The sequence below is a fragment of the Petromyzon marinus genome, assembly GCF_048934315.1.
Source record: "Petromyzon marinus isolate PM22_M1 ecotype Great Lakes invasive population chromosome 84 unlocalized genomic scaffold, UKy_Petmar_22M1.pri1.0 chr84_unloc.6, whole genome shotgun sequence".
Classification (NCBI taxonomy): Eukaryota; Metazoa; Chordata; class Hyperoartia; order Petromyzontiformes; family Petromyzontidae; genus Petromyzon; species Petromyzon marinus.
In genome coordinates, this window is record NW_027422643.1 from 1 (window position 1) to 17,500 (window position 17,500).

Genomic DNA, 17,500 nt, shown 5'->3' on the forward strand with positions numbered 1-17,500 from the left:
CATCTCCCACCCCCCTCCACCATCTCCCACCCCCCTCCACCATCTCCCCCCCCTCCACCATCTCCCACCCCCTCCACCATCTCCCACCCCCTCCACCATCTCCCACCCCCCTCCACCATCTCCCACCCCCCTCCACCATCTCCCGCCCCCCTCCACCATCTCCCACCCCCCTCCACCATCTCCCACCCCCCTCCACCATCTCCCACGCCCCTCCACCATCTCCCACGCCCCTCCACCATCTCCCACGCCCCTCCACCATCTCCCACGCCCCTCCACCATCTCCCACGCCCCTCCACCATCTCCCACGCCCCTCCACCATCTCCCACGCCCCTCCACCATCTCCCACGCCCCTCCACCATCTCCCACGCCCCTCCACCATCTCCCACGCCCCTCCACCATCTCCCACCCCCCTCCACCATCTCCCACGCCCCTCCACCATCTCCCACCCCCCTCCACCATCTCTCCCACCCCCCTCCACCATCTCCCACCCCCCTCCACCATCTCCCACACCCCTCCACCATCTCCCACCCTCCACCATCTCCCACGCCCCTCCACCATCTCCCACGCCCCTCCACCATCTCCCACGCCCCTCCACCATCTCCCACGCCCCTCCACCATCTCCCACTCCCCTCCACCATCTCCCACCCCCCTCCACCATCTCCCACGCCCCTCCACCATCTCCCACGCCCCTCCACCATCTCCCACGCCCCTCCACCATCTCCCACGCCCCTCCACCATCTCCCGCGCCCCTCCACCATCTCCCACGCCCCTCCACCATCTCCCACCCCCCTCCACCATCTCCCACGCCCCTCCACCATCTCCCACGCCCCTCCACCATCTCCCACGCCCCTCCACCATCTCCCGCGCCCCTCCACCATCTCCCGCACACCCTCCACCATCTCCCACCCCCCTCCACCATCTCCCACGCCCCTCCACCATCTCCCACGCCCCTCCACCATCTCCCACGCCCCTCCACCATCTCCCACGCCCCTCCACCATCTCCCACTCCCCTCCACCATCTCCCACCCCCCTCCACCATCTCCCACGCCCCTCCACCATCTCCCACGCCCCTCCACCATCTCCCACGCCCCTCCACCATCTCCCACGCCCCTCCACCATCTCCCGCGCCCCTCCACCATCTCCCGCGCCCCTCCACCATCTCCCACACCCCTCCACCATCTCCCACACCCCTCCACCATCTCCCACACCCCTCACCCACTGCCCCTTCTCCGCGGGGCGTCTCTCCCTAGGGGGGCTCTCTGCACGGGCTGGGCCCCCCCTCCCCTCCACCGCCCCCCCCCTACCAGCAGCAGCTGGGCCCCCCGCCGCCGCCGCCGCCGCTGCCTCCGGCGTTGGCGCCGTCTCGAGCGGAGTTGGCGCAGCAGCAGCAGCAGCAGCTGCAGCTGCAGCAGCTGCAGCAGCAGCAGCATCAGCAGCAGGCTGCACTGCTCGGCAAGCAGATGGAGGCCTTCAGGCCCAGGTGGGGAAGGGTGTCGCTGGGTCACTCACTCGCTGGGTCACACACTGGGTCACTCGCTCGCTGGGTCACTCACTGGGTCACTCGCTCGCTGGGTCACTCACTCGCTCGCTGGGGCACTCACTCGCTCGCTGGGTCACTCGCTCGCTGGGTCACTCACTGGGTCACTCACTGGGTCACTCACTGGGTCACTCATTGGGTCACTCGCTGGGTCACTCGCTGGGTCACTCACTCGCCGGGTCACTCGCTGGGTCACTCGCTGGGTCACTCGCTCGCTGGGTCACTCACTGGGTCACTCACTGGGTCACTCACTCGCTCGCTGGGTCACTCACTGGGTCACTCACTCACTCGCTGGGTCACTCACTGGGTCACTCACTCGCTCGCTGGGTCACTCACTGGGTCACTCGCTGGGTCGCTCGCTCGCTGGGTCACTCACTCGCTGGGTCACGCACTCGCTGGGTCACTCACTGGGTCACTCACTCGCTCACTGGGTCACTCACTCGCTGGGTCACTCACTGGGTCACTCACTCGCTCGCTGGGTCACTCGCTCGCTGGGTCACTCACTCACTGGGTCACTCACTCACTGGGTCACTCACTCGCTCGCTGGGTCACTCGCTTGCTGGGTCACTCACTCGCTGGGTCACTCACTGGGTCACTCACTCTCTCGCTGGGTCACTCGCTCGCTGGGTCACTCGCTCGCTCACTGGGTCACTCACTCGCTGGGTCACTCACTGGGTCACTCGCTCGCTGGGTCACTCACTCGCTGGGTCACTCACTGGGTCACTCGCTCGCTGGGTCACTCACTCGCAGGGTCGCTCGCTCACTCACTGGGTCACTCACTCGGTCACTCACTCACTCGCTGGGTCACTCGCTCAATCACTAGGTCACTCGCTGGGTCACTCACTGGGTCACTCACTCGCTCGCTGGGTCACTCACTCGCTGGGTCACTCACTCGCTCGGTCACTCACTGGGTCACTCACTCGCTCACTGGGTCACTCACTCGCTGGGTCACTCACTGGGTCACTCGCTCGCTGGGTCACTCACTGGCTGGGTTGCTCACTCGCTGGGTCACTCGCTCAATCACTGGGTCACTCGCTCACTGGGTCACTCACTCACTGGGTCGCTCGCTCACTCACTGGGTCGCTCGCTCACTCACTGGGTCGCTCGCTCAATCACTGGGTCACTCACTCACTCACTGGGTCGGTCACTCACTCACTGGGTCGGTCACTCACTGGGTCGGTCACTCACTCACTCACTGGGTCGCTCGTCGCTCGCTCACTGGGTCACTCACTCACTGGGTCGGTCACTCACTCACTCACTGGGTCACTCATTCACTGGGTCGGTCACTCACTCACTGGGTCACTCACTCACTGGGTCGGTCACTCACTCACTGGGTCACTCGCTCATTCACTGGGTCACTCGCTCACTCACTGGGTCACAGGCGAGGTAGTCAACATCCCCAATCCCACCGCTGCGCCCTTGCCCCTACAGTTTCGCGGGGCTACCTGGAGGAGCTTTACCTTTGACTTTGTGTCTCCTCTTCCTCAGGCCGGTGGCCGCGCGGTCACCGGTCACCAGGCCCTGGACTCCAGAGCTGTCTCCACCCACACCCGCAACAGTGGTGAGCACCACTCGCTCACCACCCGCTCACCACTCACTCACTCATACACTCACTCATACACTCACTCATACACTCATACACTCACTCGCTCACCACCCGCTCACCACTCATACAACAACAACCGCCATTTGCCACTAAGTGGCGGTGATGTCACCACGACGCTTGTGCCAGGCTATGTGCACCCTGAGGCCACGTGAAGTGTCGAACGCCCGCTGGCAGGAGGTCACGGGGCAGACCCAGGTGCCACGGGTCGACTGACTGAGATGACTGGCTGATGCACCACCTGTGCCCCCTACTGTGCCAACCTGCTGTGCGTTAGCCACCCGGCGCTCCGCTCGTTGTTGTGAGCGTTGCTCCTCCGCCCTCCGTTGTTGTTGGAGGGCGACTGCCTCCAACTGCCCAGAAGCGTCCTTCACGAGCCTCCTCCACAGAGGCCGATCTTGACACCGCTGGTACCAGTCATCGGCAAGTCCACTCAGCTCCACGTCCTCCTGTACCACATCACTCCATCTCTTCTCTAGCCCGTGCCGCGCCCGCTTAGCTCCCTCGATCCGGCCGAACAAAAGCTGTTTCGGCATGCGGTGGCTGGGCATGCAGGCTACATGACCCAGCCATCGCAGCCTTCCCCACCGGAGGAGCTCGCCGATGGGACCTTGCCCAGATCTTTCAAGGATTTGTGAGCTCCTCACACAATCCAGTCTGGTTAAACCCAGGATGGATCGTAGGCAGGCCAGCCTAAATGTTTCTAACCGGCGAAGATGTTCCATTTAGGGGGGTCCACATTTCGCAAGCGTAGAGAAGGGAGGGAATGACTGACCGAGAAGACCTGAAGCTTAGTGCGGAGCGACAGACCAGGTAGCTTCCACACAGCGTTACGCAACCGATGAAAAGATATTGCCGCTCGACTGATTCGGAGTGAGACCTCTGCTGTTAAACTGGAGCCAGTCATAAGCACACTGCCCAGGTATGGGAAACTCTCCACTCTCTCCACAACTGCCCCATCACCGATTGGGAGTTGTGGGGGTGGAGTGTCCGATGGTACAAAATACCCAGGCAGGTGCTTAGTTTTGGTGGGGCTGATGGTAAGGCCCCACCTTTTAGTGGCATGCTCCAGTCTCAGCAGCAGCGTCTCCAACTCCTCCTCTGATTGAGCAGCTATTACCAAATCATCAGCATACATAACGTGGATGAGCAATAGGGAGCCATCCCTTGACCGCACCAGGGCATCGATCAGCCTCCCATTATATCTGTACCATATGGAGATTCCCCCGGTACAGCTATTGAAGGCTTCACGAACTACGTGGTCAAAATATGTTAAATAATGTGGGAGCCAGAGGACATCCCTGTCACACCCCAAGGTGTACAGGGAATGGCTCTGACTCCCGGCCACATAGTTTTACCCGGGCCCGCTCACCATCATGAAGGTCCTTAATGATCGTGAGCAGCGGGTCAGGTACTCCAAAAGCATGAAGAACAACCCAGAGCCCAGGCCTACTGATGGTATCATAGGCCTTGACCAGGTCAATAAAGCAGAGATGTAGGTCTTGTTGGAATTCCCTACACCTCTGCTGTAGCAGACGGACAGAAAATATGGCATCTGTGCAGGACCGCCCTTTCCTGAAACCGCATTGGGGCTCCGCAAGCCTCTCCTCAGCGTGCCTGGCAAGGTGATGCTGAATAATCCTTGCCAGGACCTTCCCGGCACACCTGAGGAGTGAGATGCCCCTGTAGTTGTTACAGTCTGTGCGGTCCCCCTTCTTAAAAAGGGGGACCACCAGGGCATCCTTCCAATCCTGTGGAACCCGTCCAGTGGTCCAGACCATTGTTATGATGTCATATAGGGCAGTCTGTGCACAAACGCCACCCTCCCTCAGCATTTCGCTTGGGAGATCATCTCTGCCCGCTGCCGTTCCTGGTCTCAGACTCTGGATCGCCCTCAGTACTTCCTGAACAGATGGCACCTCAGCCAGCCACTCATAGGGGGTGACTTCCAATATTTGAGGCACCGCAGCCTCAGCAGGGTCATCCTCACTTTGTGCCACGATGTTTTCCTGGCTGAGGGATTTTCCCTCCCCCAGGACCTCACAGAAATGCTCAGCAAATCTGCGAACCTGTTCCTGGGGGTCGGAAATTGGATCACCGTTTTTTCCCCTAATGATGGTAATAGGTGTGGCGCTGCAGGTTACTTTTTTGATGGAGTTAAATAGAGATTTGTGATCACGGGCCACTGAGGCAGACTCCATCTCCTCAGCAACCCGCGACCACCACCCATCCTTGCCAGCGCCTCACGGCTCTCCGAACCTCCGAGCGAAGGCTGCGGTAAGCCTCATTCTCTGACGTGGGATTCTGTAGCCGATGACAGTGGGCCTGTCGCTTTTTCTCAACCATCCTGAACACCTCTGTCAGCCAGGGTCTCTGGGGAGGTCTGGATCACGTACCCAAAACAGCCATTGCAGCTGCATGAGTCACTGTCCTAAACCTCTCCCATTTACCCTCGACATCAGGAGGAGTCGGGGACGATGCCAATCCCAGCTGCAAGCGATGATGAAATTCTCGCTTGCAACTTTCATCAGATAACTGAGACCAGGCCACTTTAGGTTGGAATGGGGTCCTGGGTGTACACCCACCACCGGAGTGGAAGAATGGCAGGCGCATCTTACAGATGACTAGTCGATGGTCAGAGGGCAGATCAGCTCCACGGTAGGTCCTGGTGTCAAGGACATGGGCTCTCATCCGCTGGTCCGTCACTGTAGTCCAGCAGATGTTCTTGCTTGGACCCGGCATGCATCCATGATGTTGTGTGGATGCGCCGATGCCGGAACAGCGTGTTGGTAATTACAAGCCCATGGGCTGCACAAAAATCTAGCAGCCTCCTACCGTTGTTATTGAGCTGATCTGGCCCATGCCCTCCAATCACTCCAGACCAGGTGCCAGTATCATGACCAACTCGGGCATTGAAGTCACCCAACATGATGACTCTATCCCGAGGGGCCACTTTAGCCAGCACCTGTGACAGGAGGTCATAGAAGGCATCTGACTCATCGGCTTTGCCTGCATCCCTCCACGGATGTTCATCTTCGGTAGGGGCATAAGTAACCACGACCACCATTCCTCGCCTCCGGTTGATGGGAAGGCGAGCCCAAAGTAGCCTGGGGCTTACAGCTTCCCACACCTCACCGCCACGCTCCACGCCCCCTTCATTCTTTTGTTCAAAAGAAGAGCCACACCCTGTTGTTTGGCAGTCTGCTGCCCCGAGTAGAGGACTGTCCACCCCTCATGGTGGCAGGAGCCAGAGACGGTCCACCGGACCTCCTGAATGCCACATAGATCCAGGCGGTACCGGTCCAGCTCCCGACAGAGGAGTGGCAGCCTCTCCTCCGCAGTGAGCGTTCAAACATTCCACGTGGCCACCCGTAGTGGCTTTTCATTATTTCTGGAGGAGCCCCGAGGGTAGATAATCAATCTCCTGGCTCCGCCAATTGGGGTTTGGCCAGGAGACGTCATAGACGCCTGGCCCCCCGGGGCCTCTGGCACAAGCTTATTAGTTACATATTTCAGTTTAACTCGTGGTTTAGTGGTAATTAATTGAAGGTGGAGGGGTTACCAGCCCCTCGTACCCGTCCAGAGCCCCCGTTTAGCCCCTGTGATGGACACATATGCCATGAGGGGAGGAGCCAATCAAAATTGGACCTCCCCCCACAGCACTGTCCACGACAGAATTGCCCATCCGGCACCGCGAGGAGGTAGGGGGTTGTTTTGCCGGACTCACTCATAGACTCACTCATACACTCACTCACTCATACACTCACTCACTCATACACTCACTCACTCATACACTCACTCACTCATACACTCACTCACTCATACACTCACTCATACACTCGCTCATACACTCGCTCACTCACTCATACACTCACTCGCTCACCACTCGCTCACCACTCGCTCACCACCCGCTCACCACCCGCTCACCCACCCCGCTCACCACCCACTCACCACTCACTCACTCATACACTCACTCATACGCTCACCACTTGCTCACCACTCGCTCACCACTCGCTCTCACCACTCACTCTCACCACTCGCTCACTCACTCACCACTCGCCCACCACTCGCTCACCACTCACTCGCCACTTGCTCACTCACCACTCCCTCACCACTCACCACTCACTCTCACCACCCACTCACTCACCACTCGCTCATCACTCACTCACCACTTACCACTCCCTCGCCACTCGCCCACTCACCACTTGCTCACTCACCACCCACTCTCCCACTCACCACCCCCGCTCACTCGCCACTCGCTCACTCGCCACTCAACACTCACCCACCACTCCCTCACTGGTCACTCGCCACTCAACACTCACCACTCGCTCACTGGTCACTCACCACTCACTCATTCACCACTCACTCACTCACCACTCACTCATTCACCACTCACTCACTCACCACTCACTCATTCACCACTCACTCACCACTCACTCATTCACCACTCACTCACTCACCCACTCACTCATTCACCACTCACTCATTCACCACTCACTCACTCACCACTCACTCATTCACCACTCACTCACTCACCACTCACTCACCACTCACTCACTCATCACCACTCACCCACCACTCACTCACCCACCACTCACTCACTCACCCCTCACTCGCCACTCACTCGCCACTCACTCGCCACTCACTCACCACTCACTCACTCACCACTCACTCATTCACCACTCACTCATTCACCACTCACTCACTCACTCACCCACTCACACACTCACTCACTCACTCACCACTCACTCACCACTCACTCACCACTCACTCACAACTCACCACTCCCTCACTAGGTCACTCACCACTCACTCACCACTCACTCACCACTCACTCATTCACCACTCACTCACTCACCACTCACTCACTCACTCACCACTCACTCACCACTCACTCATTCACCACTCACTCATTCACCACTCACTCACTCACCACTCACTCACCACTCACTCACTCACTCTCACCACTCACTCACCACTCACTCACTACTCACTCACCACTCACTCATCACACACTCATCACACTCACTCACTCATCACACTCACTCACTCACAACTCACCACTCCCTCACTGGTCACTCGCCACTCTCACTCACCACTCACTTACCACTCACTCACCACTCACTCACCACTCACTCACTCACCCACTCACTCACCACTCACTCACTCACCCACTCACTCACCACTCACTCATTCACCACTCGCTCACTCACTCACCACTCACCACTCGCTCACCACTCACTCACTCACCCACTCACTCACTCACTACCCACTCACTCACCCTCTCACTCACCACTCACTCACTCACTCACCCACTCACTCACCCACTCACTCACCCACTCACTCACCCACTCACTCACTCACTCCACTCACTCCACTCACTCCACTCACTCCACTCACTCACTCACTCCACTCACTCACTCACTCCAATCACTCCAATCACTCCACTCACTCACTCACTCCACTCACTCACTCACCACTCACCACTCGCTCACCACTCACTCACTCACTCACTCACTCACTCACTCACCCACTCACCCACTCACCCACTCACCACTCACTCACTCACTCACTCACTCACTCACTCACTCCACTCACTCACTCCACTCACTCCACTCACTCCACTCACTCCACTCACTCACTCACTCCACTCACTCACTCACTCCAATCACTCACTCACCACTCACCACTCGCTCACCACTCACTCACTCACTCACCCACTCACTCACTCACCACTCACTCACTCACTCACTCCACTCACTCCACTCACTCCACTCACTCCACTCACTCACTCACTCCACTCACTCACTCACTCCACTCACTCCACTCACTCACTCACTCCACTCACTCCACTCACTCACTCACTCCAATCACTCCAATCACTCCACTCACTCACTCACTCCACTCACTCACTCACCACTCACTCACCACTCACCCACTCACTCACCACTCACTCACCACTCACTCACTCACCCACTCACTCACCACTCACTCACAACTCACCACTCCCTCACTAGTCACTCACCACTCACTCACCACTCACTCACCACTCACTCATTCACCACTCACTCACTCACCACTCACTCACTCACCACTCACTCACTCACCACTCACTCACTCACTCACCACTCACTCACCACTCACTCATTCACCACTCACTCATTCACCACTCACTCACTCACCACTCACTCACTCACCACTCACTCACTCACCACTCACTCACCACTCACTCACCACTCACTCACTACTCACTCACCACTCACTCACTCACCACTCACTCACTCACCACTCACTCACCACTCACTCACCACTCACTCACTACTCACTCACCACTCACTCATCACACACTCATCACACTCACTCACTCATCACACTCACTCACTCACAACTCACCACTCCCTCACTGGTCACTCGCCACTCTCACTCACCACTCACTTACCACTCACTCACCACTCACTCACCACTCACTCACTCACCCACTCACTCACCACTCACTCACTCACCCACTCACTCACCACTCACTCATTCACCACTCGCTCACTCACTCACCACTCACCACTCGCTCACCACTCACTCACTCACTCACCCACTCACTCACTCACTCACCCACTCACTCACTCACTCCAATCACTCACTCACCACTCACTCACTCACCACTCACTCACTCACCACTCACTCACCACTCACTCACCACTCACTCACTACTCACTCACCACTCACTCACTCACCACTCACTCACTCACCACTCACTCACCACTCACTCACCACTCACTCACTACTCACTCACCACTCACTCATCACACACTCATCACACTCACTCACTCATCACACTCACTCACTCACAACTCACCACTCCCTCACTGGTCACTCGCCACTCTCACTCACCACTCACTTACCACTCACTCACCACTCACTCACCACTCACTCACTCACCCACTCACTCACCACTCACTCACTCACCCACTCACTCACCACTCACTCATTCACCACTCGCTCACTCACTCACCACTCACCACTCGCTCACCACTCACTCACTCACTCACCCACTCACTCACTCACTCACCCACTCACTCACCCACTCACTCACTCACCCACTCACTCACCCACTCACTCACCACTCACTCACTCACTCACTCCACTCACTCCACTCACTCCACTCACTCCACTCACTCACTCACTCCACTCACTCACTCACTCACTCCACTCACTCACTCACTCCAATCACTCCAATCACTCCACTCACTCACTCACTCCACTCACTCACTCACCACTCACTCACCCACTCACTCACCCACTCACTCACTCACTCCACTCACTCACTCCACTCACTCCACTCACTCCACTCACTCACTCACTCCACTCACTCACTCACTCACTCCACTCACTCCACTCACTCACTCACTCCACTCACTCACTCACTCCACTCACTCACTCACTCCAATCACTCACTCACTCCACTCACTCCACTCACTCACTCACTCCACTCACTCACTCACTCCACTCACTCACTCACTCCAATCACTCACTCACCACTCACCACTCGCTCACCACTCACTCACTCACTCACCCACTCACTCACTCACCACTCACTCACTCACTCACCCACTCACTCACCCACTCACTCACTCACTCCACTCACTCCACTCACTCCACTCACTCCACTCACTCCACTCACTCACTCACTCACTCCACTCACTCCACTCACTCACTCACTCCAATCACTCCAATCACTCCACTCACTCACTCACTCCACTCACTCACTCACCACTCACCCACTCACTCACCCACTCACTCACCACTCACTCACCACTCACTCACTCACCCACTCACTCACCACTCACCACTCACTCCCTCCGTGTCTTCTCCCCCCCCCCCTCCCCCCGCAGGTCTCCCCGGCCTTCACGCCAACCTCGGTGATCCGCAAGATGCACGCTCACCACCACGCTCACCAGCACGCTCACCACCACGCTCACCAGCACGCTCACCAGCACGCTCACCAGCACGCTCACCACCAACACCACCACCACCACCACAAGTCACCCGTTCCTCACTCCTCCATCCTCCTCCAAGATCCCTCCGCCACCGTCCCTCCCGCTCCTCACCAGCCAGCCACGGAGTGCAGTCCCGGCGGGCCGGGGGGCCCTGATCCCAGCGGGGGGGGCAGCTCCGGTGGTGGGGGGCCCTCGCCTCTGATCACGCCCGGAGCCCCCTACGGACAGCACGGCACAGGTGTGGGTGGGTGGTGCGGGTGGGTGGGTGCGTGGTGGTGGATTGGGGGGTAGGTGGGTGGGTGGGTGGTGGTGACGGTGGGTGGGTGGTGGTTGGGTTGGTGGTGGGTGAGTGGTGACGGTGGGTAATTGGATGATGGTGGTGGTGGTGGTGGTGTCGATGGGTGGGGGTAGGTAGGTGGGTGAGTGGGTGGTGGTGGTGACGGTGGTTGGGTGGGTGAGTAAGTGAGTTGGTGGTGATGACGGTGGTTGGGTGGGTGGGTGAGTAAGTGGTGGTGGTGACGGTGGTTGGGTGGGTGAGTGAGTGGTGACGGTGGTTGGGTGAGTGAGTTGGTGGTGATGACGGTGGTTGGGTGGGTGGTAAGTGAGTGGTGTGTGGCGACGGTGGTTGGGTGGGTGAGTGAGTGGTGGTGGTGACGGTGGGTGGGTGGGTGAGTGAGTGGTGGTGGTGACGGTGGGTGGGTGGGTGGGTGGGTGAGTGAGTGGTGGTGGTGGTGATGGTGGTTGGGTGGGTGAGTGGTGTGTGATGACGGTGGTTGGGTGGGTGGGTGGGTGAGTGAGTTGGTGGTGATGATGGTGGTTGGGTGGGTGGGGGAGTGAGTGGTGGTGACGGTGGTTGGGTGGGTGGGTGAGTGAGTGGTGTGTGATGATGGTGGGTGGGTGGGTGAGTGAGTGGTGTGTGATGTGGGTGGGTGAGTGAGTTTGTGGTGATGACGGTGGTTGGGTGGGTGAATGAGTGGTGTGTGATGATGGTGGTTGGGTGGGTGGTAAGTGAGTGGTGGTGGTGGTGACAGTGGGTGAGTGGTGTGTGATGATGATGATGGTGGGTGGGTGGTGTGTGATGTGGGTGGGTGAGTGAGTGGTGGTGGTGACGGTGGTTGGGTGGGTGAGTGGTGTGTGATGACGGTGGTTGGGTGGGTGAGTGAGTTGGTGGTGATGTGGGTGGGTGAGTGAGTTGGTGGTGATGACGGTGAGTGAATGAGTGAGTGGTGGTGTTGACGGTGAGTGAGTGGTGGTGATGACGGTGAGTGAGTTGGTGGTGATGACGGTGAGTGAGTTGGTGGTGATGACGGTGAGTGAGTTGGTGGTGATGACGGTGAGTGAGTTGGTGGTGATGACGGTGAGTGAGTTGGTGGTGATGACGGTGAGTGAGTTGGTGGTGATGACGGTGAGTGAGTTGGTGGTGATGACGGTGAGTGAGTGGTGGTGATGACGGTGAGTGAGTTGGTGGTGATGACGGTGAGTGAGTTGGTGGTGATGACGGTGGTTGGGTGGGTGGTGAGTGAGTTGGTGGTGATGACGGTGGTTGGTTGGGTGAGTGAGTTGGTGGTGGTGAGTGAGTGAGTGCTGTGTGGCTGTGCTATATCATTGCCCTCCCTCTCCCACCACCACCACCACCACCCCCACCCACTCCACCAATCTCCCCCCCCCCCTCCCCCAGCCGTGCGCAGCCCCCCCTCCGCCACGGCCACGGCTCGGCCAATAGCGGCGCTCGGCCCCTCGCCGCCCGCCGCCGCGGCCTCGCGCCACCGCCCCCCCCCTCCGCCGCACCGCCACCGTCGCCGCGGCGACGGCGACGACGACGACGACGAAGCAGCCCCCGACGCCGGTGACGTCATCGACGGGGGCGGAGCAAGAGGGTTCGGAGCTCCTCCGGCGGCTCCGGCGGCTCGTTGCCGGCCCTCGCCACCTCCGTCGCCTCGGCGGCCCCCGCGGCCCCCGCGGCCGCCGCCGAGCCTCCGGGCGCGCCGCCGGTTCGGGACTCGAAGCAGCAGCAGCAGCAGCAGCAGCTGCAGCAGCTACAGCAACAGTTGCCCTCGCTGCAGCAGCAGCAGCAGCTGCAGCAGCATCTGCAGTTTCAGCAGCAGCAGCAGCAGCAGCAGCGGGCGCTCCTCCACCTGCAACAGCAGCAGCTGATTATGAGGGGGGCCGTGGTGGCACAGAGGCAGCTGGGTTTGGCAGGTGGGTGGGGTGGGCGGGGTGGGTGGGTGGGGCCTTGTGGGTGGGGTGGGTGGGGTGGGTGGGGCTTTGTGGGTGGGGTGGGCGGGGTGGGCGGAGTGGATGGGGTGCGGCGGGGAGGGGCGGTTGTTGTGACGTTGTTGTGACGTTGTTGTGATGCTGTTGTGACGTTGTTTGTGATGCTGTTGTGATGCTGTTGTGACGTTGTTGTGACGTTGTTGTGACGTTGTTGTGACGCTGTTGTGACGTTGTTGTGATGCTGTTGTGACGTTGTTCCAGGAGGAGGTTTCCCTGCTCCGGTCGATGCGGCCATCTTTGGTCTCCAGTCCTCGAACGCTCCTCACTTCCTCAGCTCCCAGGTCAACAACAACCATGATGACAACAACCACCACCACTAACACTACTACAACAACTACTAACACTACTACAACAACTACAACAACAACTACTACAACCATGACAACTACAACCACTACTAACACTACTACAACAACTACTAACACTACTACAACAACTACCACCACTACTAACACTACTACAACAACTACAACCACTACTAACACTACTACAACAACTACAACCACGACAACCACCACTACTAACACTACTACAACAACTACAACAACTACAACCACTACTACAACAACTACAACCACTACTAACACTACTACAACAACTACAACCACTACTAACACTACTACAACAACTACAACCACGACAACTACAACGACTACAACCACTACTACAACAACTACAACCACTACTAACACTACTAACACTACTACAACCACTACTAACACTACAACAACAACCACCACTACTAACACTACTACAACAACTACAACCACGACAACTACAACCACTACTAACACTACTACCACCACTACTAACACTACTACAACAACTACAACCACTACTAACACTACTACAACAACTACAACCATGACAACTACAACCACTACTAACACTACTACAACAACTACAACCACTACTAACACTACAACAACAACCACCACTACTAACACTACTACAACAACTACAACCACGACAACTACAACCACTACTAACACTACTACAACCACTACTAACACTACTACAACAACTACAACAACAACCACTACGACAACAACCACTACTAACACTACTACAACCACTACTAACACTACGACAACAACAACCACTACTAACACTACTACAACAACTACAACAACAACCACTACGACAACAACAACCACTACTAACACTACTACAACAACTACAACAACAACCACTACAACCACTACTAACACTACTACAACAACTACAACAACTACAACCACGACAACCACTACTAACACTACTACAACAACTACAACCACGATAACCACTACGACAACAACAAGAACCACTACTAACACTACTACAACCACAACATCCACGACAACTAACACTACTACAACCACTACTAACACTACTACAACAACAACCACTACAACCACAACTACAACAACTACAACAACTACAACCACTACTAACACTACGACAACAACAACAACCACTACTAACACTACTACAGCTACTACAACAACAACCACTACAACCACTACTAACACTACTACAACCACTACTAACACTACTACAACAACAACCACTACTAACACTACTACAACTATGACAACAACAACCACTACAACCACTACTAACACAACTACAACCACTACAACAACAACAACCACTTCTAACACTACTACAACAACAACCACTACTAACACTACTACAACCACTACTAACACTACTACAACCACTACGACAACAACAACCACTACAACCACTACTACAACTGCTACAACAACAACCACTACAACCACTACTAACACTACGACAACAACAACAACAACCACTACTAACACTACTACAACCACTACGACAACAACAACAACCTCTACAACCACTACTAACACTACTACAGCTACTACAACAACAACCACTACAACCACTACTAACACAACAACCACTACAACCACTACTACAATCACTACAACCACTACTAACACTACTACAACAACAACCACTACTAACACTACTACAACCACTACGACAACAACAACCACTACAACCACTACTAACACTACGACAACAACAACCACTACAACCACTACAACCACTACTAACACTACTACAACCACTACTAACACAACCACGACAACTACAACCACTACTAACACTACTACAACCACGACAACTACAACCACTACAACCACTACTAACACTACTACAACTATGACAACAACCACTACTAACACTACTAACACTACTACAACAACTACAACAACTACAACCACGACAACCACTACTAACACTACTACAACAACTACAACCACGATAACCACTACGACAACAACAAGAACCACTACTAACACTACTACAACCACAACATCCACGACAACTAACACTACTACAACCACTACTAACACTACTACAACAACAACCACTACAACCACAACTACAACAACTACAACAACTACAACCACTACTAACACTACGACAACAACAACAACAACCACTACTAACACTACTACAGCTACTACAACAACAACCACTACAACCACTACTAACACTACTACAACCACTACTAACACTACTACAACAACAACCACTACTAACACTACTACAACTATGACAACAACAACCACTACAACCACTACTAACACAACTACAACCACTACAACAACAACAACCACTACTAACACTACTACAACAACAACCACTACTAACACTACTACAACCACTACTAACACTACTACAACCACTACGACAACAACAACAACCACTACAACCACTACTACAACTACTACAACAACAACCACTACAACCACTACTACAATCACTACTAACACTACTACAACAACAAGCACTACTAACACTACTACAACCACTACGACAACAACAACCACTACAACCACTACTAACACTACGACAACAACAACCACTACTAACACTACTACAACAACTACAACCACTACAACCACTACTAACACAACCACGACAACTACAACCACTACTAACACTACTACAACCACGACAACTACAACCACTACAACCACTACTAACACTACTACAACCACTACAACAACCACTACAACCACTACTAACACTACTACAACCACTACGACCACTACGACCACTACTAACACTACTACAACTACAACCACTACTAACACTACTACAACAACTACTAACACTACTACAACAACTACTAACACTACTACAACCACTATAACCACTACCACGACAACAACAACCACTACTACTAACACTACTACAACCACTACAACCACTACTAACACTACTACAACTACTACAACCACTACAACAACAACAACCACTACAACCACTACTACAACTACTACAACAACAACCACTACTAACACTACTACAACTATGACAACAACAACCACTACAACCACTACTAACACTACTACAACCACTACGACAACAACAACCACTACAACCACTACTAACACCACTACAACAACTACAACCACTACAACCACTACTAACACTACTACAACAACTACTAACACTACTACTAACACTACTACTAACACTACTACAACTACTACAACAACTACAACCACTACTAACACTACTACAACCACTACTAACACAACAACCACTACTAACACTACTACAACCACTACTAACACAACAACCACTACTAACACTACTACAACCACGACAACCACTACAACCATGATAACGACAACCACCACAACGGCAACCACTACGACAACAACAAGAAACACTACAACCACTACTAACACAACAACCACTACAACAACAACAACCACCACAACAACCACTACAACAACCACTACAACAACCACTACAACAACCACTACAACAACAAGAAACACTACAACCACTACTAACACAACAACCACTACTAACACTACTACAACCACGACAACCACTACAACCATGATAACGACAACCACCACAACGGCAACCACTACGACAACAACAAGAAACACTACAACCACTACTAACACAACAACCACTACAACAACAACAACCACTACAACAACCACTACAACAACCACTACAACAACCACTACAACAACAAGAAACACTACAACCACTACTAACACAACAACCACTACAACAACCACTACAACAACCACTACAACAATCA

The 17,500-nt window shown here is 54.9% G+C and overlaps 2 protein-coding genes across 2 annotated transcripts in view; both read left to right on the top strand.

Moving 5' to 3' along the window:
• Positions 1 to 13,004: 13,004 nt before the first annotated feature.
• LOC116937729 (uncharacterized) overlaps positions 13,005 to 17,500 on the top strand; it is a gene marked incomplete at its 5' end in the record, with an annotated part of 7,921 nt that continues 3,425 nt past the window's right edge. Inside the window, 2 exons of the mRNA XM_076059238.1 lie at positions 13,005 to 13,329; positions 13,606 to 13,685. Coding sequence (XP_075915353.1) covers positions 13,005 to 13,329; positions 13,606 to 13,685 — 405 coding nt within the window. The remainder of the gene's footprint in view (positions 13,330 to 13,605; positions 13,686 to 17,500) is intronic.
• Positions 13,692 to 17,500, top strand: part of LOC142908504 (uncharacterized) — a 4,500-nt gene continuing 691 nt past the window's right edge. Inside the window, exon 1 of the mRNA XM_076059227.1 lies at positions 13,692 to 17,500. This exon is cut by the window's right edge and continues 86 nt beyond it. Coding sequence (XP_075915342.1) covers positions 13,699 to 17,500 — 3,802 coding nt within the window. The 5' untranslated portion in view covers positions 13,692 to 13,698.